Source organism: Argentina anserina, chromosome 6, assembly GCF_933775445.1.
Source record: "Argentina anserina chromosome 6, drPotAnse1.1, whole genome shotgun sequence".
Taxonomy (NCBI): Eukaryota; Viridiplantae; Streptophyta; class Magnoliopsida; order Rosales; family Rosaceae; genus Argentina; species Argentina anserina.
In genome coordinates, this window is record NC_065877.1 from 15,457,422 (window position 1) to 15,483,474 (window position 26,053).

The window sequence follows — 26,053 nt, forward strand, 5'->3', positions numbered from 1 at the left end:
GGAAAATTATTAATTTGTTGGGAGCGATACCCTCTACAACAGAGGTCATTACCGTTCGTCATTCCGAGTTGCACAACCACGAATATGCTAGTATCATGCATTCTTTTTCAGAGTGCATGATGGTAGACTTTATCCACATTCATTTTCCATCTGAAGACGAGCTTTACCATGCTTGGCAGAAATAATCGATCTTGCTCGAAATTCCACTCCCTTGGTTTCTAATGACTAAATTGGCGTACGACGACTTAAAGAGCTTGAGGTCATGCATCATGTTGATGATGAAAGTGACTCAAGCGTACGTAGATAATTATATTGAAGCAACGAAACGAGTTTAGTGATTCGCACGAGGCACCTACTATGAGAAGTATCATGTATGCATCAAAAGCAAGCTGACAAGACATCCCAGAAAACTAGGAACAAAGCAAAAAACACTACTATATGACAATGACAATTCAATGTGACAGGGTTAGCGACAAAAATGTGGTTTAGAGATGAAAACTTGTGGTAAAAGGTCACCACCACCTCATGAATGTTGTGTTACCTGTAGAATTTATATCAACTTCTTTAGCAATGAAATGCATTTACAGTAGTCATCCAATAATACCAATTTAAATTACAGAAAGGTAGAACCGTAGTACAAAGACACCATTGGAAAATACACCCACAAATTTCTTGTCATTCCAGACATCTATCTAATAAAGGAGAAAATAGAAGGGGTATCGGCCCAGCAATACGTTCTCTGTATACCTTTTGACTACAATATTGGAACATACTTACCAAATGCCAATCTGAAGCAGTATGTGCAAAACCATGAAATCAGATCCTTCACTTCCACATTCGTAGACACATTGTCAAAAACCATATTTCAAGCCTCAGCTAGTTTTAAGCGGGGAACAATGTTCATCGACTGGAGTTCCTGGAAGCAGCAGTAAAAAATTCAAATATTGCTAACTGAGCATACAGCTGTAACATTTCAACCAACAATTGGGGATCTATAAATGGGAAAGCGAAAATAAACAATATTGAATTACAGTATACCTACATTTCTATATCATCTGTCCACCATGGACATGAATATAAGCATAAGCAATCTGGGGTGTACTACTGTGATGGAACTTTAACAGCTTTGCTAAGAGCATCTTTATTTATATTGTGTACATAAGTAATTCACCCAATAGTTACCTTAGGTTTCGATGATTTTCACAATCCAGTACTTATATTAAGGGCATACCAACCACAATTGACGAAAGCGATAATGCAATGTATGACAACTTCACCGATTCCCTCTTTTTGAAAAAAAACATCTCTAACCTTAATAACAACTGATAGAGCATAACAAAGTGCCCTTTTGAAATGTAAAACCAGAGTAAAACAAATAATATCACTTGTTCAATGACTGCGCTAGGTTTTAAAAATTATATTTCTCAAAAAGAAGTAAAGAATAACTAAGCATTACCTGGATCAGGAGCTTGCAAGCATAGGGAAGCTTCATGGTAGAGATATTATCCCCATTTTTGCACGAGGAACAAATTCCAGCTTTTATCTTGTGGTTGTAATAACCCAACAAACCACACACTCTGCAGACCTGTAAAATAGGTTGATATTAGATACCTTCTGTAGAATTTGAAGCACTTGTGTCTGCAACACTCTCAAATCAGTTTGTTTTATAGAAGACCTACTTAGTCTATGACAACTCACTAAGTAGGGCTTTGTTCTTCTTTAATAAGATTCCCACACCTAATCCCCTCTTTTTGTGAAACATACTATTATCCCCATTAATCTGTTGAAAATAGAATAATATCAATAACTTATACAACTATATGGTTGGGACGTATATAAAAGCCCAAGTATGCCCTTTGATCAAAAGATAGATGAAGGAGCTAAGTGTCCCAGTTTCCACATCTTTCCTTTTCTTTTCTTTTTGACACAGAAATCCCCAAAATCTGCTTTCAACAGCTGGTTTCAAAATGGGGGACCTGTTAAACCACCACTACCTTTAGGAGGTTGGAAATTCTACAATGCTGAGTTTGAACGCCAGACTTTATGCACGGATGTTCTTACTAAACCTATCAACTAACAAATACTTGGGCCGATAACAGAAGTATTGAATTTATTCCAACTGTACGAATCATAAATCTCCACTATTGGCTCGACGGTAGTATTCTACTACTTGGGTAGAATATATCAGATAAAAACGTATAGAATGCATCATAAAAAGGCTTATAGAAGTCACAAAACTTTCTACAATATCAGACAAGAAATCACAAACATAGGCGATACCTGAACTTCAAAAGGATCACTAGAGAGCATTAGGCGCTCATATAGCAACATACTGGCACCATAAGCAATCAGGCAATCACGCTCCATTTCTCCTACCCGTAGTCCTGGTAGATGAAAACATTAGGCAAAGAGAACTGCTTGATGCGAAATTGACTAAACATAATATAGATGACATTCTAACCTCCATCACGAGCTTTTCCCTCAGTAGGCTGTCTAGTTAGACTGACTCTCGGACCACTACCACGTGCATGCATTTTATCTAGGACCTGAATATTTCATTCACAATATTTAAAGACATGATCCAAACAAGCTTACTATATGTATCTGCATTGTGCAATACCAGTATAGCCATGAAAGGAAATATACAATAAATAATTAGCAAGATATTTAAAAACGTGCTTCCAGCGTGCCTCAAGGCTCAAAAGGTGAAATATTTAGTGATCCTTGGAGTTTAGTAGTTTATACTGGGTCTACTATGAGCCTATTTGATTATGGTGAATTGACTTGACACAAGGTGAACACATGCATATACTTGAGCATTTTTCATATGTGCAACATTAATGAAACATATGTCATGCTTGGTCAACCTCGTGATCATTTACATAATTAGTTCTCCAAGGGTTATGGTTGGAAAGGCTAATACCACATTTTCTTTATCCTAAGCAATTTATGTTCGAAATAGTAGATTTTCGGATTATTTTCATTTGGTTTGGGGGTGTGTGTTGGGGCAGAGAGGCGCTGCTAAGGCATCCAAAGGTGGACACCTAATTATTGTTTTTTTTTTTGCAGCAGAGAGAGAGAGAGAGAGAGAGAGAGAGAGAGAGAGAGATGTGTATTTCTTTTAAGTAAGTTGGAATAAGTAGTTTTGCAGACATACTTTATGGTGCAGTGTGCCTGCTACATTAGCCACCGGGATCAGCAAACTCTTATATTATTAGCAAAACAATACGATAGGAAATATAAAACACGTAATCAGGATTCTCCAAAGCTTCACACCAAATTAGGTTTCACACATGCCAGAGGACTCATTATGATATTCATCAAATCATGCAATGTCACAAGGCACTTATTTATACTTTAACATATAGTTCCCGTTAACAAGCATTTTTAGACTCAATTAATAATGATAATCATTCATGCACCTGAAGCTTGGTATTTGAAATGACACCAGAATCAACAGAATTATAGAATACACTGATATATCTTCCCCTAGAGTTGCAGTAAATAAATTGAGAATTAATCCAGCCTCTTGGGTAAAGATGAACAAGGCGTTCTCTTTTTCCATTTTTTCTGCTCAAAAAACCTAAATTTTTTGACAATGATGCCCTCTACAGTTCATATCATGAGTTCATGACTGGTGAAGCCCAGTTGTAGTTTACTGGATGATTGTTAAACTCAGTTCAGAGGGATGACACTGAACTGGAAACTAGAATTTTACAATCATGCATGCATGAAAAAGCAGAGACCAAGTATTTGAACTCACCATATGTTTTAATTTCTGGTAATAAATTGGTCCCATGAATATATATGCTTGCAATGGGCAACCTGTGATTCCTGGAGGGTAAAAACATACATGAGGATGGTTCTGAGGATACTAGTACATAAGCAAGTAAGAGAAATCCTGCTAAGCGTTGATTCTTTGATAGAATTAAAAAATAATACAGACAACAATATTGTTTTAAAATTTGAAGCGCCAAATATGAAATTAAAAAACTTGGCCAAATCAATGGCGAGAGAAAAAGGCATCAATATGCAATGAAACTAGTTCATGCCCATATTCGAAAAGGCAATTTGAAATATTCCTCATCAAAAGATACACTGTCAATTGCTCAAAAAAATAGTGGGAATGGGAATCGAATATCTTAGTACAAATCATTTGAAAAGAGAAACATTTTGGAATTTTTATGTAGCCGTTAAGTAAACTTCAAAAGTGAGAAACCTGAGCATATGAAGTCTTTGCCGTCGTAGCTAAATCCCATCCTCACAAGGGTTTCACTATCACAAAAGCAATGAATAATTCCATTGAAAAATATTTGGAGAGAAAAAATAGAAGAAAATACCAAACCATTGATACTTTAAGTACCTTATAGCCTCGACCTTGTCTGCATGACCACTTGGTTCACCAAAGGCACTACCATAATGAAACCTACCACATGAAACTCCTGCTTTACCCCCAAGAAGCTCAATCATCTTTCCAACAGTCATTCGGCTGATAATAAAACCAAATTACCGGGGAAAAAAAGTAGTTCAGCACACGTACATAAGAAGATTTGAGTAATCCCAACAATGCATCATACTTTAAAATTGATTTTGGAACACCTGGAAGTTCAATAAACCTAATATAAGAGATAAAGGAAGTAGCATTTGAAATTAGAAACAGTTAATTATATAAACATATCTGAGAGAAAAATCCAAACTTTTATTGTACATTTCTCAAGGTGTGCTGAAATGCTATAAAATCCACCAATTCACCAAAGCATTTCCCGAGACTTGTGACCTATATAGAATTGGGTATAATAACCTGGGTCGCATATGACCTATGTAGATTAGGGGTATAATAGCCTGGGTGGCATGTTCGTCAGACCATCAATATACTCATCTCATTCTCTCTTTTTTTCAGCTTTGTCTCACCTTTTTACTGGAACCCCAACCCATCTTTTTCTATATCTTTATTAGTTTTTAATTTTTTTTAATCCATTACTAATAGAGGATTCTGCTAAATCCCAAGAAAGAAAGTTTCTGCAGGTTTGCAAAACAGTTTTTCTTTTTGGTATCTATGCTTTAAAAGTATATCCCAAGGTTGTTAAGTTTATCAAGTTTCTGTAAATCAACCACAGAAGTATGGCTCCACTAAATATCTACACAACCTTGGAATCCCCACATAAGAAACCTGGGAGAAACTAAAAGCTTCACACCACAGAACACAGGTAAAGGAGGAAGCAGACAACTAGAACAAGAGAGTTTAAATCCAAAACATGAAATTTTTCTGCACAGTGCAATGTTCCGGTCTATAAGAATGACCACAAAAGTGAGCCCCTAAAACCCAGAAGTGACATAAGCCCAACATGAACTCAAATAGTCAACTCTCATTTCAAACATCCTATGATCTGTTTCCACAGCGAAAAGAACCAAAAAAAACAGATTCAAGAGAACAACACCGCCTAGACCCAATTAACATCTCACATTACCTAAACCATAGGCTAAGAACACTTAGATAAAAACGTGATCCACATAATTTTACACATAATACACTGTTTAGCATATAGACAAGTACTTGGTCCTCCCCTTTATGTAAATTTTATTTATGTAAGTCTACCTTACCACATGCCAAACTCCAGCAAGAAACTTAACCTTTGAAGAAACATTTGAAATCCAGATTTGATAAAAAAAAAAGATCAGAAACTGGAGAATCAGAAAAGACAGAATTCCCAACAACATAATGAACAGTTCGCAGGAAAATTTCCTTTAGAATATGATCTCCACCCATTCAAAAGTGATTTCTGGAACGGAAAAAGTGATCACCATGCAGCAACAGTAACAGGAAAGACAGCTACCCTACCCCCACTGTTCCATCACCCTTTGAAACCCAAATCTCAATAACAGAGGGAAAGAGCCTAGAAAACAAACATTTTAAGTATTATTGGAGTCAATGGTTACTGGATAACTTAAAGACTGAGAAAACAAAACTCAGTTGTTCCCCAACAATTATCCTACTACAATCTTAGTATATTCCCCTTGGCCACTGCAATGTAAAAGCTCCAAGTTATACCAGAATCCTGCTGAATCCATCAGCAACGACAGCAGTCAATTAAAGGGATAGTGGATCCAATTACTCCCTTCTCACTTTGTAATTGGATACAGTAATCAGTCTACCAATCTTTAAAAAGAATAATTTTCAATTCCATTATCTTCTCTTAGTAATTTGCACAAGATGGATGAAACAATGAGGGCTATCATTAGTACTTCTAATAGAAGAAAGAATGACCTTGGAAATCCATGAGGGTTCATGATTAAATCAGGGCAGATGCCACGTTCAGAAAATGGGAAATCCTCCTGCTGAACAATTGTACCACAAACACCTTTCTGCCCATGTCTGCTACTGAACTTGTCACCAACCTACATGAATGAAATAATATTACAGAAGAACATTAAATAACTGCATATGTACAATCCCTTCCTCAGAAAAAAAAATATAAATAAACATATTGGCTGCATTGCCTGCATACAATAGAAAACAACAATGATTCTCTTACCTCCGGTCTACGAGTATGGCGAATCAATAATTTAACACATAAATTATTATGTGTATCAGAAAACAGAGCAACTTTATCCACCACACAAGACTCCCCATCAGGGCCTTTATATTTTTGAAGGGAAGTCCTATACTCACTGCATAAGGAAATGCGTGTTATTATATTCAGCCAAGAGAGACTGCATAGGAATATGCTAGAAGCATAAATGAAACAGCAAACCTGTCCTTTAACCCCGATCTTATAGGCCCCGTTGTGACAAGAGGGACCTGCTTTTTTACATAGATGTCATCTGTTGTAATAATTTCCCCAGGTGCAGCAATACCATCATCATCGAGAATCTACAGAGGGAGCAGGCACAGCAAAAGATATATAAACCTAAATCTATATAAACCTTTATTCCAAAAGAAAGAAAAAAGGCAAAATAGATAAACCTAAATATTACGAGTGGAACATAACAATATTGCCTGAACTCACTCATGCAAAAATAATCAAGAGAGCCCTAAAGCATTAGGAAATAAAATTGAATCAATTTAAGTACCGTTCTAACCTAATTTCTAGAAAAGATTGAAAAATCCTCCAGCACAGATGTGCACCATACTGTAGAGTAAAAGTTCAAAAATGCTGAATGGTTGCAATGCTTGTTGTGTTTTTGGCTCGTTGATACATGTTGGAGTTAGGATTCAGTAATCAAATCCAGGTTTAGAAAGGAAATAAGTTAGCACAACTTTTCTATATGTTTTAGGAGAGTATATCTTCCAATATTCTATTAGGATTTGTGTTAGGTTTAGTAATCCTAGTCCATATTGTATCAAGCAGCCCCTATTGATATAAATAGGGCTGCAGGGAGGTTTTTAGACACAGAGACAGAAATCCTAAAGGGAGAGCTAAGGGTGATAGAGAGATAGGAGCTAGACAGGGAGGGGTTAAGGTCTACAATAAGTACTTGTACCTAAATTCTTCAGTACTAGTAAATCTCTCAAGAGAGATCACAGTGGAGGTAGGCTTCAGCTGAACCACTATAACTTTGGTGTGTTTCTGTTTACTCTTCTTTGCTTATATCGCAAATAACTATTAAGATCTAAAGGCGCTTATAACAACACGTGGTATCAAGAGCTGGTTTATTTTGCGATGTCGATTGGCAAAGGAATGGCTGAGGCAGGAGAGGTGAGAGCGTCCATAAAGCTATTCAATGGCAAGGACAACTTCACGCTTTGGCAGAGGAAGATGAGGAACGTTCTGATCCAGCATAAGGTTGATGTAGCTCTTGAAGCATCAAAGCCTACATCAATGTCTGATGCAGATTGGGCAGAAAAGTGTAAGATAGCAAAGAGTTGCATTGAGTTGCACCTTGCTGATAATGTTGTGCTTCAGATCGGAGAGGAGCTGACTGCAAAGCAGGCATGGGACAAGCTGCAAAGCGTTTATATGGGTACAACCATCAGCAACAAGCTACTCTTGAAGGAACAACTCTTTGGACTCAAGATGGAGGAAGGGGATGATCTTACTGATCATATATCCAAGTTTCAGAACTGCATAATTAACTTGGAGAAGGTTGGGGCAAAGATGGGAGATGAGGACTCGGCTATGATGTTACTACAGTCTTTGCCATCATCATTCAAACACTTCAAGACCACCATGATATTCAACAAAGAGACCATCACACTTGCAGGAGTGTGTGAGAACCTGGAACAATATGTCAGGATGCAGAGGGAAGACGATAATTCCCAAGCACGAGGACTGAGTGTCAGAGGGAAGGAGAGAGGAAGGTCTAAGAGTAAAGGTGGTGGATTTGAAGACAAGGGCAGGTCTAAATCCAAGGGAAAAGGCAAAGAAAAGAAGAAAGATGGTTGCTTCGTATGTGGTTCACCCGACCACTGGAAAAGAAATTGCAAACAATGGAAGGAGAAGAAGGCGCAGATGCTTGGAGGAAGCTCCCAGTCAGCCAATGTCGTTATTGGGAATGATAGCGATGATGGAGAACTCCTTGCAATCTCAGCCAGCTTCGGCGCGCCTAGACATTGGACCTTGGATACAGCCTGCACATTTCACATGTGTGCACACAGAGATTAGTTTGACACATATGAAGAGAGGGACACCGGATCAGTTTTGATAGGGAATGATTCACCAAGTAGAATCATGGGAATCGGCACAGTAAAGATCTCAATGTATGATGGCATTGTCAGAACATTGGGAAAGGTCAGACACATTCCACATTTGAGCAGAAATCTGATTTCTCTAAGTCTATTGGATAGGGAAGGATTGTGGTATAAAGGTAACAATGGAGTGCTCAAAGTTGGAAAGGGTCAATTGGTCTACATGAAAGGTGTGTTGCAGCCTGATAATATGTATAAACTCACAGGTTCTACAATAGTAGGTGGAGCATCAGTTTGTACGGAAGAAGACAAGACTGAGCTCTGGCATAGACGGCTAGGGCACATGAGTCAAAGGGGGCTGCAAGAATTACATAAGCAAGATAAGCTAGAAGGCATAGCGAGTTGCAGCCTTGACTTCTGCAAGTATTGCACACTCGGTAAGCAGACCAAGGTATCATTCAAAGTGAGCAGCAGTGAGAACAAATCCAAAGGAGTATTAGACTATATTCACACAGATGTTTGGGGGCCTGCATCAACAAAATCGTTGGGTAAGGCCAAATACTTTGTCTCTTTCATAGATGATTTTTCAAGGAAAGTTTGGGTTTACTTTATGAGGACAAAAGATGAGGTCTTTCCAAAGTTCAAGGAGTGGAAGACTGAAATCGAGAACCAAACGGGCAGGAAAATCAAAGTGTTGAGAAGCGACAATGGAGGTGAATATAGAAGTAATCAGTTCTTACAATTCTGCAAGGATGAAGGCATTACAAGACACTTTACTGTTAAGAAAACTCCCCAGCAAAACGGTGTTGCAGAGAGGATGAACAGAACTCTCTTGGAGAGAGAAAGAAGCATGAGGCTTCATGCAGGGTTACCTGAAGAGTTTTGGGCAGAATCGCTTAATCATGCTTGTTACTTGATTAATCGATCACCTTCAAAGGCTATTAACTTCAAGTGTGCAGAGGAGGTATGGTCTGGAAAACCAGTTGATTATTCCAATTTAAGAGTGTTTGGATGCAGCGCCTTTGCGCATATTCCCAAGGATGAAAGAACCAAGCTGGAACCAAAGTCACTTGAATGTGTGTTTATTGGTTTTCAAAGAGGAGTAAAAGGTTATAAGTTGTGAGATATAATCAATGAGAAAAGAGTGCTCAGCAGGGACGTTGTTTTTGATGAGAAGACTATGCCGTTAAATATAGAAGCTAATAGTAAGGAGGAAAAGATGAATGTTGCTGAAAAAGATGAAGAAGCAATCGAGATATCATTAGCTAAACGATCAGCTGAAGATTCTCAAGCTCAGGTGGAGCAAGTAGGGAATGATCAAGTAGCCATTGAGGAACCAGAGCAACAACAACAGTCACCAGTTAGGGCTCAGGTGGAGCAGTCCCCACGTAGGAGTCAAAATCCTCCCATCCCACAAGAACCTGAGCCAGTGAGGCGAGTCATAGCACTTGACAAACCAAAGAGGAATTTAAAGAAGGTACAACGGTACGGATTTGAAACCGAAGATGTGAGTCATGCTCTGACCATTAGTCAAGGTGATCCAACTACTTATCAAGAAGCTATAGAAAGCGAAGAAAGAGAAGGTTGGATTGGTGCTATGGCAGAAGAGATGGAATCTCTGCATAAGAATTCCGTGTGGGAGTTGGTTCCTAAACCCAAAGAAAGAAAACTTGTTGGCTGTAAGTGGGTGTTTAGGAAGAAAGAAGGAATACATGATGATGATGCCATAAAGTACAAAGCACGTCTGGTGGCAAAAGGGTATTCGCAGAAAGAGGGAGTGGACTATGACGAGATTTTCTCTCCGGTGGTCAAACATACTTCAATACGGTTGTTGTTGTCTATAGCAGCTCAATATGATATGGGGATTGAGCAGATGGATGTTAAAACTGCATTTCTTCATGGGGACCTCGAAGAAGACATTTACATGTCGCAGCCGGAGGGTTTTGTCGAAACAGGGAAAGAGAATCTGGTTTGTCGACTAAAGAAGTCTCTATATGGACTCAAGCAATCGCCAAGGCAGTAGTACAAGCGTTTCGACACATACATGCTGAAGATAGGCTACACAAGGTGTCAATATGACTGCTGCGTTTACTACCATGTATTCAAAGATGGGGAGGTAATTCTACTACTTCAGTATGTAGATGACATGCTGATTGCATGCAAAGATATGTTGAAAATTCAGAAACTTAAGGAAAAGTTGGGGGCTGAATTCGACATGAAGGATCTAGGAGCTGCACAGAAGATCCTTGGAATTGAAATAAGAAGGGATAGAAACACAAGTGAAATATGGTTGTCACAAGAGAAGTACATTATGAAGGTACTTGAACGATTCAACATGGATGAAGCTAAGGTTGTTTCTACCCCATTAGCTGCACACTTTCGGCTGAGTGCAGAGCATAAGCCATCAAATCAAAAGGAGATTGATGTGATGAAGAATGTTCCATATGCTAATGCAGTAGGGTGTCTCATGTATGCAATGATATGCACAAGACCAGATTTAGCTCAAGCATTGAGTGTTGTCTCTAAGTACATGTCAAATCCGGGAAAACGTCATTGGGAAGCAGTGAAGTGGATTCTGAGGTACTTAAAGAGAACTAGGCAGTTAGGAATCAAGTTTGAAAGAAAACAAGAAGAAGCTTGTGTGGCTGGTTTTGTTGACTCTGATTTTGCAGGAGACTTAGATAGAAGAAGGTCTACAACAGGTTATGTTTTCACTTGTGGAGGAGGGCCTGTGAGCTAGAAAGCAAATCTTCAAGAGGTTACAGCTCTATCTACTACTGAGGCAGAGTATATGGCGTTGACAGAAGCTTCTAAGGAAGCTATTTGGTTGAATGGACTGGCAGGACAGTTTGGTATTCACCAGGAAGGTGTGGTAGTGAAGTGTGACAGCCAAAGTGCCATACATTTGGCGAAGAATCAAGTGTTTCATGCAAGGACAAAGCACATTTATGTTCGCTATCACCGGATCAGAGATTGGATAGAAGCTGGATATATTATTGTGGAGAAAGTTCACACAAATGACAATGCAGCAGATTGTCTAACAAAGCCAGTTTCTGTGGAGAAGTTCAAGCACTGCTTGAACTTGCTTAGTGTCACAACATGCTGAGTTGTGGTGGAGCACCTCCTCACTTGAGGTGTGATGAGGCAAGAGGAGTATTGCCAATGTGAATGATCTTGGAGGTTTGTTCAGGGTTACTTCAAGAGATACAAGACATCCTGAAGGTTGCAACAATCATTTGGTATCAACTCACCAAGGTGGAGATTGTTGTGTTTTTGGCTCGTTGATACATGTTGGAGTTAGGATTCAGTAATCAAATCCAGGTTTAGAAAGGAAATAAGTTAGCACAACTTTTCTATATGTTTTAGGAGAGTATATCTTCCAATATTCTATTAGGATTTGTGTTAGGTTTAGTAATCCTAGTCCATATTGTATCAAGCAGCCCCTATTGATATAAATAGGGCTGCAGGGAGGTTTTTAGACACAGAGACAGAAATCCTAAAGGGAGAGCTAAGGGTGATAGAGAGATAGGAGCTAGACAGGGAGGGGTTAAGGTCTACAATAAGTACTTGTACCTAAATTCTTCAGTACTAGTAAATCTCTCAAGAGAGATCACAGTGGAGGTAGGCTTCAGCTGAACCACTATAACTTTGGTGTGTTTCTGTTTACTCTTCTTTGCTTATATCGCAAATAACTATTAAGATCTAAAGGCGCTTATAACAACAATGCTTAGCAATATTTCAAATTTTAGACCACCACTGTAGCTACTAGCTAGTCCTAGCGACTGCCAACTTAACAACTGAAATTACTAGAACTCAATGAATGATGGAAGTCACTTAAACCAAAAAAGAAATGACAACACCTACTAACTCTAAATCAATGACTATGAACCACCAAATTAAAACCAAAGCCATCTTCAATGCAACATTAATCCACACTTACCCCATCGCAGTTTACCACTTCAATTTAAAAAGACTGACACAATGTGGGAATTATGATACATCTACCGCTCCATTGAACAGTAGCATGTGCAATACATAACATAGATAAACAGGTAAAAGGAAAGGTAAAGATGCATGGCCAAATGAAATATTTTGCATTCAGAATGTGCTTTTGAAATGCATTACTAAGATATGATTATAGGAAACTTCCCCTTGTCCAGTGTCCAAACAAAGGGAGGAAAGGTGACTAAAATTACCCGCGTCTTTCCAGAATCAACTTCTGCTTTACTTGGCTTTGCTATTCTGTCTTGTGTGTTATTGGGATAATTTTGATTGGCGACAACACTCCTGATCAGAAACCATCTTCAGTTGGCAGATAAATATATAATAGTCGAGCAACCAACAGGGTACAGCAAAGTTGTGATACTGATAAATTCTGTGAGATGTGATACAAGATCACCACCAACAATGAAATTCCCTAAACCCATAATATGTAATATTTGAGCAACCAATCGAGTAGGGGAAAAACTGTGATATTAATTTAAGCAGTAGGACGTGAAAAAGTATCATTAATGATATCGGAGTTCCATACTTTTTCATAAGAATACAACGACCAAAGCCGCGATCCAGAGATGCCTTGTTCATGACAATGGCATCCTCTATGTCATAGCCACTATAACTCATCACAGCAACAGTTGCATTCTGCCCGGCTCCAAGTTTATCAAAGCCCACCTGAAAGAAAAGTGATTACTTACAGTCCAAAGCAGCACCCACATCCAAAAAAAGAGCATACCAACCAGCTCAATGGTCTTTGTTGTCAACAGTGGACGTTGAGGATACACCAGTAAGTAAAGCAAGTCTATCCGACGCAGCTACAGAACAAATAAGAAATTATGGTTGTACCATTAGCATGCAAGGAGAAAGATAGCTTAAGATATGAGTTGTATAAACAGGTAATGGGAGTAGTAACATAGTAAAAATTCACAGTAATAATTTCAAAGAAAGCAAGTATCATTGACAAAAGATAGATATCATTATACTATGAGAAACAGAACATCGTTGGCAAAACATGGGCAACTACAGAGAAACACCCTAAATACATCAGCTAAAACACTAAACCACAACAAATGAAACAAGAAGCACATATACAGGAAAATGATGATTCATGTACTCCAATTGGATAGAATAGAGGCATAAATATATTCCTAACCACCAAATAAACTGGAGCCCTGATGTGCGCAGAAAAGATAAATCTCAAACTCAAACACAAGCACAAGCTGCATCTACCAGAACCAAAATAAAAGATAGGATGGCCCCAAATAGTGCTCTTTCTAAGAGATCTTCAACAGAAAAGGGGGGCGGGGAGAAAAGGACTTGCCTGATTGTATGCAATATTCCCCATTGCTTGCTTCCCCATTGCACACTATTTAAACAAATCATTATCTGAACTGATATAACTCGATATTTGAGTAAACCAAACTGCAAGAGCATTAGAGAAAAAAAATCCAACCTGGTATGTATTTCTAGGCGACTGATTGTGGTGAGGATACGGAATTAGCCCGGCGATAACACCTAAGATGGTGAAAGGCTCTATTTCTATATGAGTTGTTTCTGTTGTTGCCTCATCTTCGTATAAAGCAATCTATAAAAATGACAACCAGGACACTTGAGTATTCGTCTTTAATGTACACCATTCCAATATCAAAACTTTCAGGAAGTTGCAAGGGAGGAACTAACCAAAGCATTATTCTGCTCGTTAACATCAAGATACTCGATCAACCCGTCACTTAAGAAGTCACCAAAATTCAGCACCCCAGCCTTAAAAATAAAATGAAGAAAATATCAGCTCTACTAGCATTTGTATCTGCAGGAAGGTAGAAAACTGTATACTTACACTCAGCTCCTGCATGTGGTATTCTTTGACTCGTGGAATGCCCTTGTCAGCAATAACCAGAGGCCGACAAACTCGACCACCATCAGAGGCAACGTAAACACAATGCTGAGATAATTCACCAATATATCAGGTATACAATAACAGGTTTGATGGAGATATAACATCGTACTCTAACATGATAAAAAAAAATTAGAATTGATCACACAGAACCAAAATTTTCTATGATATCTATAACAGTATGGTACATATATGCATTTCCAGTGCAGGGTAGTAGCACGCTTCTGTACAAAGATAAATATGAGAAAGTAAAGTTTTTAATAATTTACTCTGTATCTATAATAAAAATAACTAAAATAATAAATAACCAATATTTCTTTGAATCGTACTGTTGATAGATCTATGCATTTGCAATGCAGTAAATTTCAACACCTAAAGGCAACTTTTGCATGTTGTAAGATCCTCTCATCAACCTCCAATAAAGTGCTTTGGTGTAAGACACTGACATTCAGGCGATCTTAGTACCAGTAGTATATGGTTATATCATACCAATATATATGGAATACTACTACTTTGACTTCACAAACCAAACGTGATGTAACAAATGAGCGACTTAGTGATGAGTACCTCACAATTAAGCAATGTACTTCAAGTATCCAAACCTCTGTCCACATGGGGTTTTTGTATTATTCTCCGGTTGAATAAAACATAGTAATTTACTAATTTATAAGAATAATGTTTGTGTGTGTTTATGTATAAGTTTATGTGTGTACATATACACCCTATACACACACACACACACAAGGCTTTTCCCGTAGGGAGGTCCTTATTTATTCTTATAGTACGGCTTTTCATTTTTAACCAACTTTTCGATTGAATTTTCACATCTCCACCATCCAATATCTAGGTAATAATGTATAGATCATCTCCACAAAATTTCAGCCGATTCGAAGATCGTTAAGGTATCGAACTAATCAAAAACAATGGACGAATTGAATTCTGCCGAACCTGAACCGTTCATATTTTGAGTAGAAAATTGAAGTTATGAGTACCTTAACGATCATCGAATCGGCTGAAATTTGTTGGAGATGATCTATACGTTATTACATAGATATTGGACGGTGGAGATGTGAAAACTCGATCGAAAAGTTGGTCAAAAATGAAAATCTGTACCATAAGAATAAATAAGGACCTCTTTATGGGAAAAGCCCTAGAGAGAGAGAGAGAGAGAGAGAGAGAGACCGATAAACTGGAGGGCTAACTTTATGTCCTGATGCTTTTTCTCTTTGATGTTCACTATATGTTTTTTTTTATTTGAATCAATGAACACTTTGTACTGACTTTGTATTTAGCTAATCAACCATATGAGAACACCATAAGAATTTATTGTCTTGTAACAGAGTTGTCATCTCTTATAAAACAAACTTGGATAACATTGCTGATTACGAATTGTGCATGTAACATAATTCCACTTCTAACTTAGTATTACTGTAAAAATGGTTTTCTTGTCTTAATCGCATGTGACTAATCCTACAGCTATTATCACTATAAATCCACAGCTATACAATCAGTTCTAAATGACTATGAATGCACAGAGGAAATTTTCCTAAAAATAACCATCTAACCCACTACAGACAATTAAAAACACCATTGTCTAAATAAAATAAATTTTGTGTGATTAATCACATAAATCAATTTACAGCGGAAGAATGATGAGGGAAAATTAAAGAAATACGGCAGTAGCATAAGAAGTTACCTGCTTCTCATTGACAAACACACTAACAAACTCTCCAATCTTTCCAGCTCTACGCAACTTTCTCATCACAGTGGCAAAACGCTGAAATTGAAGCAAAGTATTGACTATATTAAAGACTGTCCCCATGTAGCACCACGAATCCACAACACTAACAGAAACCATTTAGCTTAGCTTTTGTGCGGTTGGAGAGTATCCACAACCTATTGTTAAGGAACATCCCATCACAGAAGGTCCTTTTGATTTTTTAGGAAACGACTGTGAAGGGATTACTTTATCATAGGGATCTATATTTCTATTGAGCAAGGTCAATACCTGTGGCTTCCTGTGCTTTCCAAGGATGTCTCCATTGAATATAACCAGAAAAGAATTTGGTGAGTGCAGCTCCTCTGCAGATAGTGTTTCCAAATCTTCAACACCCAGGCATTTGCACTATTGCAAAAGATATCAAATACCACAAAACATAAGACTGTAGCCCTTAAGTGGGAAAAAGGAAAAGATAAAATACGGCTGATAGAAAGAATTCATGCATGATGTACGTTCAGCATTTGATCTTCAGTAACTAAATATTAAGAAAAGAAACAGAACAAAGAGCTTTATTGAGGATGTCCATAACTGCATATTCTTGTATGATGGAACTATTGGAGAACACAATAGCAACTTTGTAACTAGGGGACTTAAAAAAAACATATTCCAGCCAATAAACATAGTTACATAGGTTGAACGGAACAGACAGCACTATGGTACACATTCACACTAATTGGATGTTTAATGCAGGATATTTTAGCTCTATAACAATATATACAAAGATAAAAAAAAATGTTAAGTGAGATGGTACAAAAATATTAAATTTTGTGAAAAGAGCCCTCTTACAACATGTAAAGCCAAAAAATGACATGCTTTCTTCAAGTGTAAAACATATTTTCATGAATAAGCACAAATAATAGAGTACACACAAGCATCAAACATACGAGACTCCATTTTGTCCACCATAACATATACACATACAAATCCACAAGCTAATGGACTTACTGAAAAATTAAACCGTCATATATCCTTATGTAATAAGCAAAAACAAAAGTGCAGCATCATAAAACATATTATGTTTTGTGATGAGGAGCATACCAGAGATATTAAAGGGCCCTCCTCCTCATCAGTTGTCACATGGGTCATCAGGGCTAAGTTTTTTACAAGTCCACATGCTTCACCTTCTGGAGTGTCACAAGGGCAAAGCATGCCCCACTTCATCAAACGCCACGTTAGCATAACCCAAAGAATACGAGTACAAATATAAATTCAAATAGCCATAATGTAAAGATAACAAACATTTCAAAAAAAAAAAGTGGCACAAACATTGCCTTTACCTGGCTAGGTTGCAAGGCTCTTGGTCCACTCACTTTTCGTGACTTCTCAAACTGTGGTTTTGTTCTGGTCATATGGCCTAGAGACCCAATGAAAGATAACCTAGCTAGCACCTGCCATGAGAGGCCTCAATCAATCCACTCAAATATAGTGAGCCGCTGAACCATAAATTGAGGGCAGATCACATGGTAACAGTTGGATATATTTTTGTTGTAAGATACAAAATCTTTTTAGACAGTAAAAAGAGCAGCAGGAAGATGGAAAAGACGGGCATATGAAGCAAAATTCTAAATCCCTATTACAAATTAATATAACACATGTATATGTGATTAAGAGAGGCAGAGAGAGAAGAAGAGCAAACCTGTGTCATCCCTGTCCTGTGCATTTTGAACCGTTTGAGGTCAAAGTTTCCGGTGGAAAGGGTTCTTTCAAGGCCATGTGTGATACTTTCTCTGCGAATATACTGCAGCACAGCAAAACAAAATGTAATTCGGAAAACTAGTACTGCAACACGGCAAAACAAAATGTAATTTGGAAAACTATTGTTTCATTATGTCAGAAAGCCTTAAATTTTCTACTGATTTCTTATTGTATATAAGTTTACTATTACTATTTCTTTTAAAGCACCCTCTCCATTTCTTTATTAAGTTCATATACACACCTTTTAATTGGAAAATGATGTTCATCAAAACGAAGAAAACCAACAGTTCAGTACTATGGAGAAAAGGTTCAATTATTTGGATGTAGACTTGAAAGTTGGGTTCAAACTTTTTATGCAGCAGCAGATGACGGAGAAATTTGATAATTTTAGAGTTTCTGATAGGAGATTTTTATGGATAAAGCAAATACTTCAATATATCAGTATGCCCTAAAACTTGGATGTAATATTATCATCACTACTAATAGAAAGATCAATGGAGCTTCAAAGTAATCAAGTCTTTTATACTTGATCCCAAAGAAGATTATGTTCGTTATGAGAGAATCAGATACGCTTGGAGGGTTTTTTTTTTTAACATTCATCGCGTCATAAAACCTAAAATGAGCACTTCTTCTACGATAGCAAAGCAATCACTGATCTATTTTCACTTGCAAAATTAAACTGCAGTCATATGCTTCTGCTCATAATTTAAATGGTTATTGTTATGTAAACTTTCATTTTCAATATTGTATGAAACATTGATTTTGTATTTGGCAACTCAAATGATAACCCAAGTTCTTCTCCTTTCTCAGGAAGTCTTTTAGTACTTCAAATTCTCTAAACTTCTTCCACATACTCAGAAAACTGTTATCAACTTCACTATGAAACACCCTGATCCCTAATTATTATATAGAAATAGGACCAAAAAAACAAACAATTGGAAATTTCCCCGCTTAATTTAATTTTAGAAGATACCTGAGACAAGTCAAAACGACTAGACCTGCTAGGCTTTGCTAGTACAGTGTCTACAGTCTTCCTAACCTCAGTGATCATTGTCTTGAACAGATCCTAAAAACAGAATAAATGGAGGAATAACAAAAAGAATTAGCAGGTATAAAAGCCAACAACAATGAGGGAAGAACCCCATGGTGTAAGAAATTAAAGATCACTTTCTATGTACTGAGTATTTACCTCAAACAGAAGGGATATAGATTGCCCAGACAGCTCAAGCCTCTTGTTCCCAACATAATCCTAAAATCAAAGGTGAGAAAATCACTTTATGGAATCTCAAAAAGACCGGAAACAAAACCTGCCAAACCAACCGGCCCTCCAAGCATAGTCAAACGTCACAATCAACAGATGCACCACATAAGTTTGAGTATAACGATCTCCCATGTTTAACAGGACAAGGATGATCGAAACAGACATGGTTTTATTACCCCTCAAGGACGCCTTTATGTTTCAAAGTAAATGGTAGGGAACAGGTATAAGACATCAAAATTCTATCTTATAAAAAAATTACAAAAAAAAAAAAAAAGAAGCAGAAATTATACAAACAAAATTAGATCAAAATCACAAACTCAGAAGAGAACAACTAGCTAATTACTGTCTCCCAGCAAGAGTAGATAAAATAGGAACTAGCACATCCATAAATTTTGCACCAGGCAAAAAGCCAAGGAAATGTCCAAAATAAACTTCTTTCAAATCTCCATCACTCCATCCCTCTGAAAAATCATCACGGATTCTCTAATTTGTCCAAGGAGCTGTCCACTGACAGAACCCAGAAACTGCAACTGTTTAACAACCCATATGATTCTACCTTAATTCCCGTTCCAGAACACCTTAGATGAATAAGGAATATTTAAAAAGTCTTCAGGACAGCTAACCTCCAAGAACAATATATTCCATAAATCCCATGTTGCAAATTAGGAAGAAAAGAAATGATAGAAGAATGTGACCATCACACCTCCACCTGAGCACAATATGAACCTTTAGGAGAGAGGTCAACAAGAAGAGCCTCGTTTTTCTTTTCCCACAGAGAAAATCAAACGTTTATCAAGCTGTATAATTAAGGATAACACTTTTCCTAGTACTGGTTTAGAGCGACACAGATTATCCACCAACATGGAAGAGATTGCTGCATACATTTTATGAAAAATAAAACAAACTCAGAGACCCTGCTCCTGCTGCTAGCCTAGATAACTTGAACTTATGTAAGAAGATGAAGTTTCTCCTTTCTAAATTGGCAATATATAATGACCAAATTAGTATACTAATGAAATCTTCTGTTCCTTGATTCATAATGCAATAACTACCTTGTCATCCATCGCATCCTTGTTTAAATATGCATCCATTATGCGCCTTAACATGACAGCAACATATATGCATTTTGGCCGAAAGTTGGACCCGTGTACCTACATAAACATGAAGAATTCGAAATTTAGAAAACGAAGATCAGATGCATGGTACAAGTATCTCAATTCAGATATATATATATATATATATATATAGAGAGAGAGAGAGAGAGAAAGAGAGAGAGAGAGAGAGAGAGAGAGAGAGAGAGAGGAGAGAGAGAGCTTACCGGAACATTAGCAATAAATACATCTCGAAGAAGTTTCATTACTCTACTCTCCTGCAAGTATATGAGAGGAGGTTTCAATTATGAACTACTAAGAAAATATTACTTTTCATTGTTGACATGTTTTCAGGATGATATAAGGAACATTTATACATATCAGAAACATAGGGAGGGAGTACCTTATCAGATGAAACATTATCAAACATCATCCTCTTCACCTGCAACCAAAAAAACAAATAACTTGCGTATATAGCAATTGGTTCACATTGTACGGTGGAAAGTATACTGTTAATATAGCAATTTATTCACTCTAATCCGAAGATCCTAGACCTTAGCCTTTAATATTTTCAGAACGTCTGTAATTTCTTTCCATACAAATCTCACAAATGACAGCTACCATGCTGAAACCTCAAAGAATGTTAGCCTTCTAAATTTTCCCAAAACCAGTACACATTGCAAAGTAGACCTATACTCATGCTGGGATCACCCAACTTAACCCAGCATCTAACATTCTAACCTCTTCCACAAATGGAAAGCAACTTCACACTTCACAAAGACATGATCAACATTCTACATGGTCCTAGATGCTACAAGAATATTTTATGTCATATAAATCTCAAAATCCTATTTGTCTGTTTAATTTTTTTTTGTATAAAATTCATTCCCAAAATCCTAAATAATATGTTAGTATATGGAGCATTGACTTATCAGTTTCAATAACATAGGAACCTTTGAATGTATACGGACATGTCATCAATAGTATGTACCCTCATGTTATTGTACCACTAAGATCATCATCAATTATCACTAAAAACATATTGGCAGATAATTGTTTAGTAATGATATATTGGTGACTATTAACTCCATTTTCAGTTCACCTATTTCTCTCAGCAGCGAAATTTTATAGAATATATACTATTGTGCATTACAATATCAGGACACACGGATTTATTACAAGGCCATCACAATTTAAAAGGAAATTTAATAGATATAAGCACTCGTATAACTAGATGCTCCTTTCAAAATTCATAACTAGAAGATAATTATTAGAATATCAATAAAATCAATAGTACCTCACCTTTGGTTCTAGATACTGCACTGCTTGCTCTTTTGTATATATACCTTCATTTGCGCATTCCTGAATATTAAAGCGACATCCTCAGATGGTAAAAATAAAAGAGATAAGACTGCCACATAAGTTATTTAAAGGGTGTACAGTTCTACTCTGTGGTTTGAGAAATAACGCCATTGAAGATTACGATTTGAGCACATTCTGCCACAGCTTTTTGGGTTTTGGCTGGAGCAGAAAAACTTCTATTTTTTGTTTCTTATTTTGGGTTTTGATTGGAGAGCAACTGTATGCTCCGTTCTCTTTTATAAACAAAGAGAGGGCCATGATTACAAAAGGATAGACAAAGGAAACTGAAAAGGATGAGAGTACCGGTTTGCCGCTGAGGTACAAGTGCCACTTTTCATCCTTTTGAATCTTCTTTTTTATTACAAAAAATTTGGTATCCTCATAATCAAAGGGAAATAGAAAAATAAATTCTTGACAGTATCAGTATTCAGTAGTTACCTCAATGGATGGCATGAGCAGGGCACCATATCGAGGATCTCTTCCAACCATCTGTACAACTTCTTGATCACTAGTCATTCCCATAGCCTTCATAACAACCATTATAGGAATCTACAAAAATAATAATAATAAAATAAAATAATAGAAAACTAATATATTTTAATTACTTAAAAAAGGAATTTAAACTAAAGTGAGATATGCCAGTTCCTGGACATGAAGACCTTTTTAGAAAATTGATTCAGTTCCAAATAGATCTTCTGTTTTTCCATCTGAATTATGGTCTTGCTTTTAATTGTCTCTGAGCTGCTTGTAACAGAAGCATTTACGCTGAAAACAAAAGAGAGCAGACATAATTATATTAAACTACTAAATTTTTTGACACAATTAACTGAAAACAGAAAAGAGAAAAAACAATTACTCACTTTCCCTTCTTATCCATGTCAATGATAATCCTGTTTTTGGAAAGTTGTTCTTGTATCAAAAGCACCTGGAATGGATAGGGTATGTCATTAAATTTCTAATAACTTAAACATGCTGTGGAGAGAGAGAGAGAGAGAGTCTAATAAAATGTTTCGTCATTTACGGTCAGAGTAACTAAAAAATATAAAGTCATATATCATGGAGTGTTCTTCTGCCTGCAAATAATCTGCTACTACTTGTTAAAGACAGAAAATTAACTGCAGGAAACTTAGTTTCTGAAAATTTCTTCTTAGACATCCATTACATTTTAATGCATTGTGTTCAGTTGCTTTATCTTAGTGGCAGAACTTCTTTACGGTGAGTTGGGTGATCTCATCAAACAGTCTTTCTCTGTTCATTAGAAAAGGATTGTGCTTTTGGAATAAGGAAGACAACCAAATTTCTTTGACATACAGTGTACTGGCTGTGACTCTGGTTCTCTGGAAGGAAAGACAAAGGCCAAGATTATGAAACTGGTGTGGAGAGAAAGATGTTCTGGTCATGATTATGGTAATTTGATTCTGTGTGTCTGGCTCTCATGATGTCTCAGTTAGCCAGATCATTACTTGTATGCCTATGACATAAGCAGAAGTTTGAAACGTTTAAAAAAATCAATTGGAAATTTTCAGACTGACTATGGTTTTCATTAATCTCTCAGATTCTGCACTCTTCCTCCTATTTTGTATATCAGAAGGCAGCCGCACATCAAAGTTTCTGTCTCAGCTAAAAAAAATTCCCCCTTCTTTGCAGCGCAAATGCTTTTGATGTAGATTTCTCTTCCTATTGATCTTTCTGACGTGAACCTCTTCTGCTTTATTGTATCATTAGAAGTGATTGGTGGAAGTTGTTTTGTTGTGTTTCTATCCAGAAGACATGGACTATTTCAAAAACAAAGCTAACAAAATGTTTGAATTATCTTCATATTGAAATACAAAGATTATTTTAACATCAGGAACTAGATGCTAGTAAGCGCACAGTAAGCTAAAATAAGTTCAAAAAATCTTAGAGGCAGTAGAAGTCTATTTTTCCATATCAAGATACATGAAAAAATTGCTAGTACCAAGTTAGAAAGTAAGAGCAAATGCCCAAATGCTAATGCAAAAGAAAAATGTAAGATAGAGTAACATTAGATGCTAAAAATATTTGTTTTTTAACAGGCCTCAAGAATCTCATGTATGTCATGACCTCTCAACTACGTGTTTAAACAGCAATAAATTATTCCCAGGATTACCTTCTCATTTCCTTTGACAATAAAATACCCTCCAGGATCAAGTGGGCATTCACCTTCAGGCATTCACATCCATGTAAAAAAAAAGATCAAAAAACCATGCACATGAAACATGAGGAAAAGTTGACATAATTGTGTGGGACAAACCAAGTACTGCAAGTTCAGATTCAGTTTTTCCATTTAAGATGCAGCAGCAACTCCGCAACATAATGGGCATTCTTCCAATTTCGACACCTTGCTGCATGTTCAAAAAGCTAATAAATAAACAAAATATTTATATTATATCAAAACATACTGCCAAGCATATGTGTCCCACAATAACTTGTCAGTACTTTGGTCCTTGTCATCTTTTGATCATGACTTCCTTCAACGTACTCTACATCAACTCTTATTGGAGCAGAATACCTATAGTTCAGAAGAATAATTCCTCTAATTAAAAAACAGCAACCCCTACACTTTATATTAAATCAGAGAATAATATAAACAACTGAACTTAAGAAATCCAACATAATAATTCAAAACGCACAACACAGCAATGATTTCACAACTTAGTCAAAACCAAACATGACAGCCAAATATGCATGCTTTCTACACAATTTTATCACAAGTAAAATTCAAGATCATTGATCCATCATAGATTCATAGGTATATCCAATTATCCAAACATCCAACACAAGCAAAACACAAGGGAGCAAAAAAATAAAGAAAATGCATGTAAATTAAGAACAATCAAGTCCTATATAATCCTAACTTTTTAATATTTTGGACAAACGAAATAATACAACCTCACAAGTCACAAATAGCACCACAATAATTAAGTAAAATGCAATATGAGTAAATTGATCATAGATCTTACGTTATATCAGACAAACGACATGTATGGGGAGCAATTTCGGTAGTCACACCATCAGTTGTCGATGAGGGCTTATCAATATAGATATTATTAAACCTGCACAAAAGGACTAGTTTTTATGAAACAACCTTAACCATCTAAACAATCTAAAGAAACATGTGTAGACATAAATAGACAAAATTTGAATTTGATGGACATTCAGCTATTATATCTCAACAGTGAATAATGTATCATCCTACGATACTTTAGTTAAACAAGAACTCAAGTGGAATAACACTACTCTTGAATTTAATCATCTTTTTATTTAGGAAGGGACGGATATGGTCCTGGTGTGGATGTTTCATGTGCACTAATGCTTCTCACGACTTTTTAGACTTTCCGACTAGGTTTAAGGTGGTATCCAGAAGCCTCAATACCATTGCTGGGTCCCTTATCTAATTTGGGACTTTTGTATTCCAAATCTATAGCTCACATCAAGCCTCACAACACCGAATACGTCTGAGGACTCCCTGTATCCATTACAATGTCGTTTTTATTCACAGAAATTCAAATTGGCAATCAAAATCATTTAGAATCCCAGGATTGCTTCCTTCTCTAAGTTAGAATGTGCCCCGACAAGTCAGTATACTAGATAGCACATCTTATAAGTATTTAATTGCTAAAGATTTAATTGTTACCAAAGCTGAACCGCAACCGAATAATTTATAGCAAAAATGTGAACCAGAAAAACAGAAATGAAGTAACAACAGTGGCGAAAGGCCGAAAACCTGAGCCAAATGCTTGGGTCGACGCCAGACACAATCATGTCATTGGCCCGCACAATTTTCTTGATTCCAATGTTGACAAAGTAATTAAACGACTCCAAATGCTGCTTAACCAGCCCTCTCACCTAACACAAACAACATTTCATTACTTTCATATATAAATATAACAAACACAAAGAGCAATAAACATCACAAGAACACAGCTGTGAAATTCGGAGTTTCGAGAAACCTTGAGAAATTCAGGGATGAGTGCGAATTTGTCCTTGGCGGATTTGATTGGGGCGCCGAGGAGTTCTTTATCAATGTCCATCTGCTTGCTATTGCGAGACCTAACTCGAACGGATAAGAGATAGAGATTAAGATATGAAACCCCAAATTTCCACTGCAGTAATGAAATCTAGAGAGGGAAAAGAAAAGCTCACCGTTGTTGCTGCTTCTTGCTGTTGTTGGGAGGAGGATGGGGCAAGGAGTCTTGAGGTATGCCCATGGCGATCGAGCTTTTGTGTGGTACGGATGAGAGCGACGGGGGAGGGAGGGATGAAGAAGAGGTTTGGGAGGGTTTAAGAAAGTTTCTTGGTTTTTAAACCCACCGTTCCATCTCTAAAA

General features: G+C 36.9%; 1 protein-coding gene across 2 annotated transcripts; it reads right to left on the bottom strand.

Moving 5' to 3' along the window:
- Positions 1–549: 549 nt before the first annotated feature.
- LOC126798063 (DNA-directed RNA polymerase III subunit 2) lies at positions 550–26,053 on the bottom strand. 2 transcript variants are annotated; one of them, XM_050524887.1, is made up of 38 exons: positions 25,870–26,053; positions 25,677–25,776; positions 25,451–25,572; positions 24,687–24,779; positions 24,163–24,235; positions 23,978–24,068; positions 23,834–23,886; positions 22,566–22,630; positions 22,365–22,470; positions 22,144–22,254; positions 21,646–21,705; positions 20,747–20,785; positions 20,571–20,621; positions 20,305–20,403; positions 19,181–19,240; positions 18,965–19,057; positions 17,933–18,034; positions 17,574–17,684; positions 17,335–17,451; positions 16,525–16,641; positions 16,213–16,293; positions 14,460–14,564; positions 14,303–14,383; positions 14,076–14,207; positions 13,944–13,988; positions 13,363–13,437; positions 13,158–13,297; positions 12,823–12,913; positions 6,753–6,871; positions 6,534–6,669; positions 6,266–6,396; positions 4,364–4,489; positions 4,220–4,275; positions 3,764–3,834; positions 2,462–2,546; positions 2,281–2,384; positions 1,457–1,585; positions 550–916 (listed from the first exon to the last, which is right to left on the bottom strand). In XM_050524887.1, the coding sequence occupies exons 1-38, from the start codon at positions 25,932–25,934 to the stop codon at positions 866–868; spliced, it is 3,486 nt and encodes a 1,161-aa protein (XP_050380844.1). In that variant the 5' UTR covers positions 25,935–26,053; the 3' UTR covers positions 550–865. The 2 variants fall into 2 exon arrangements, with proteins under 2 accessions (XP_050380844.1, XP_050380845.1); XM_050524888.1 differs by lacking the exons at positions 20,305–20,403; positions 20,571–20,621; positions 20,747–20,785.

Coding starts and splice junctions, on each gene's coding strand:
- LOC126798063 (XM_050524887.1), bottom strand. CDS start 25,934: ATGGGCATACCTCAAGACTCCTTGCCCCATCCTCCTCCCAACAACAGC. Junction 19,058..19,180: donor CTATATCCCTTCTGTTTGAG/GTAAATACTCAG, acceptor TTCTGTTTTTAG/GATCTGTTCAAGACAATGAT. Junction 17,685..17,932: donor ACAGGACAGGGATGACACAG/GTTTGCTCTTCT, acceptor CTCTCATGGCAG/GTGCTAGCTAGGTTATCTTT.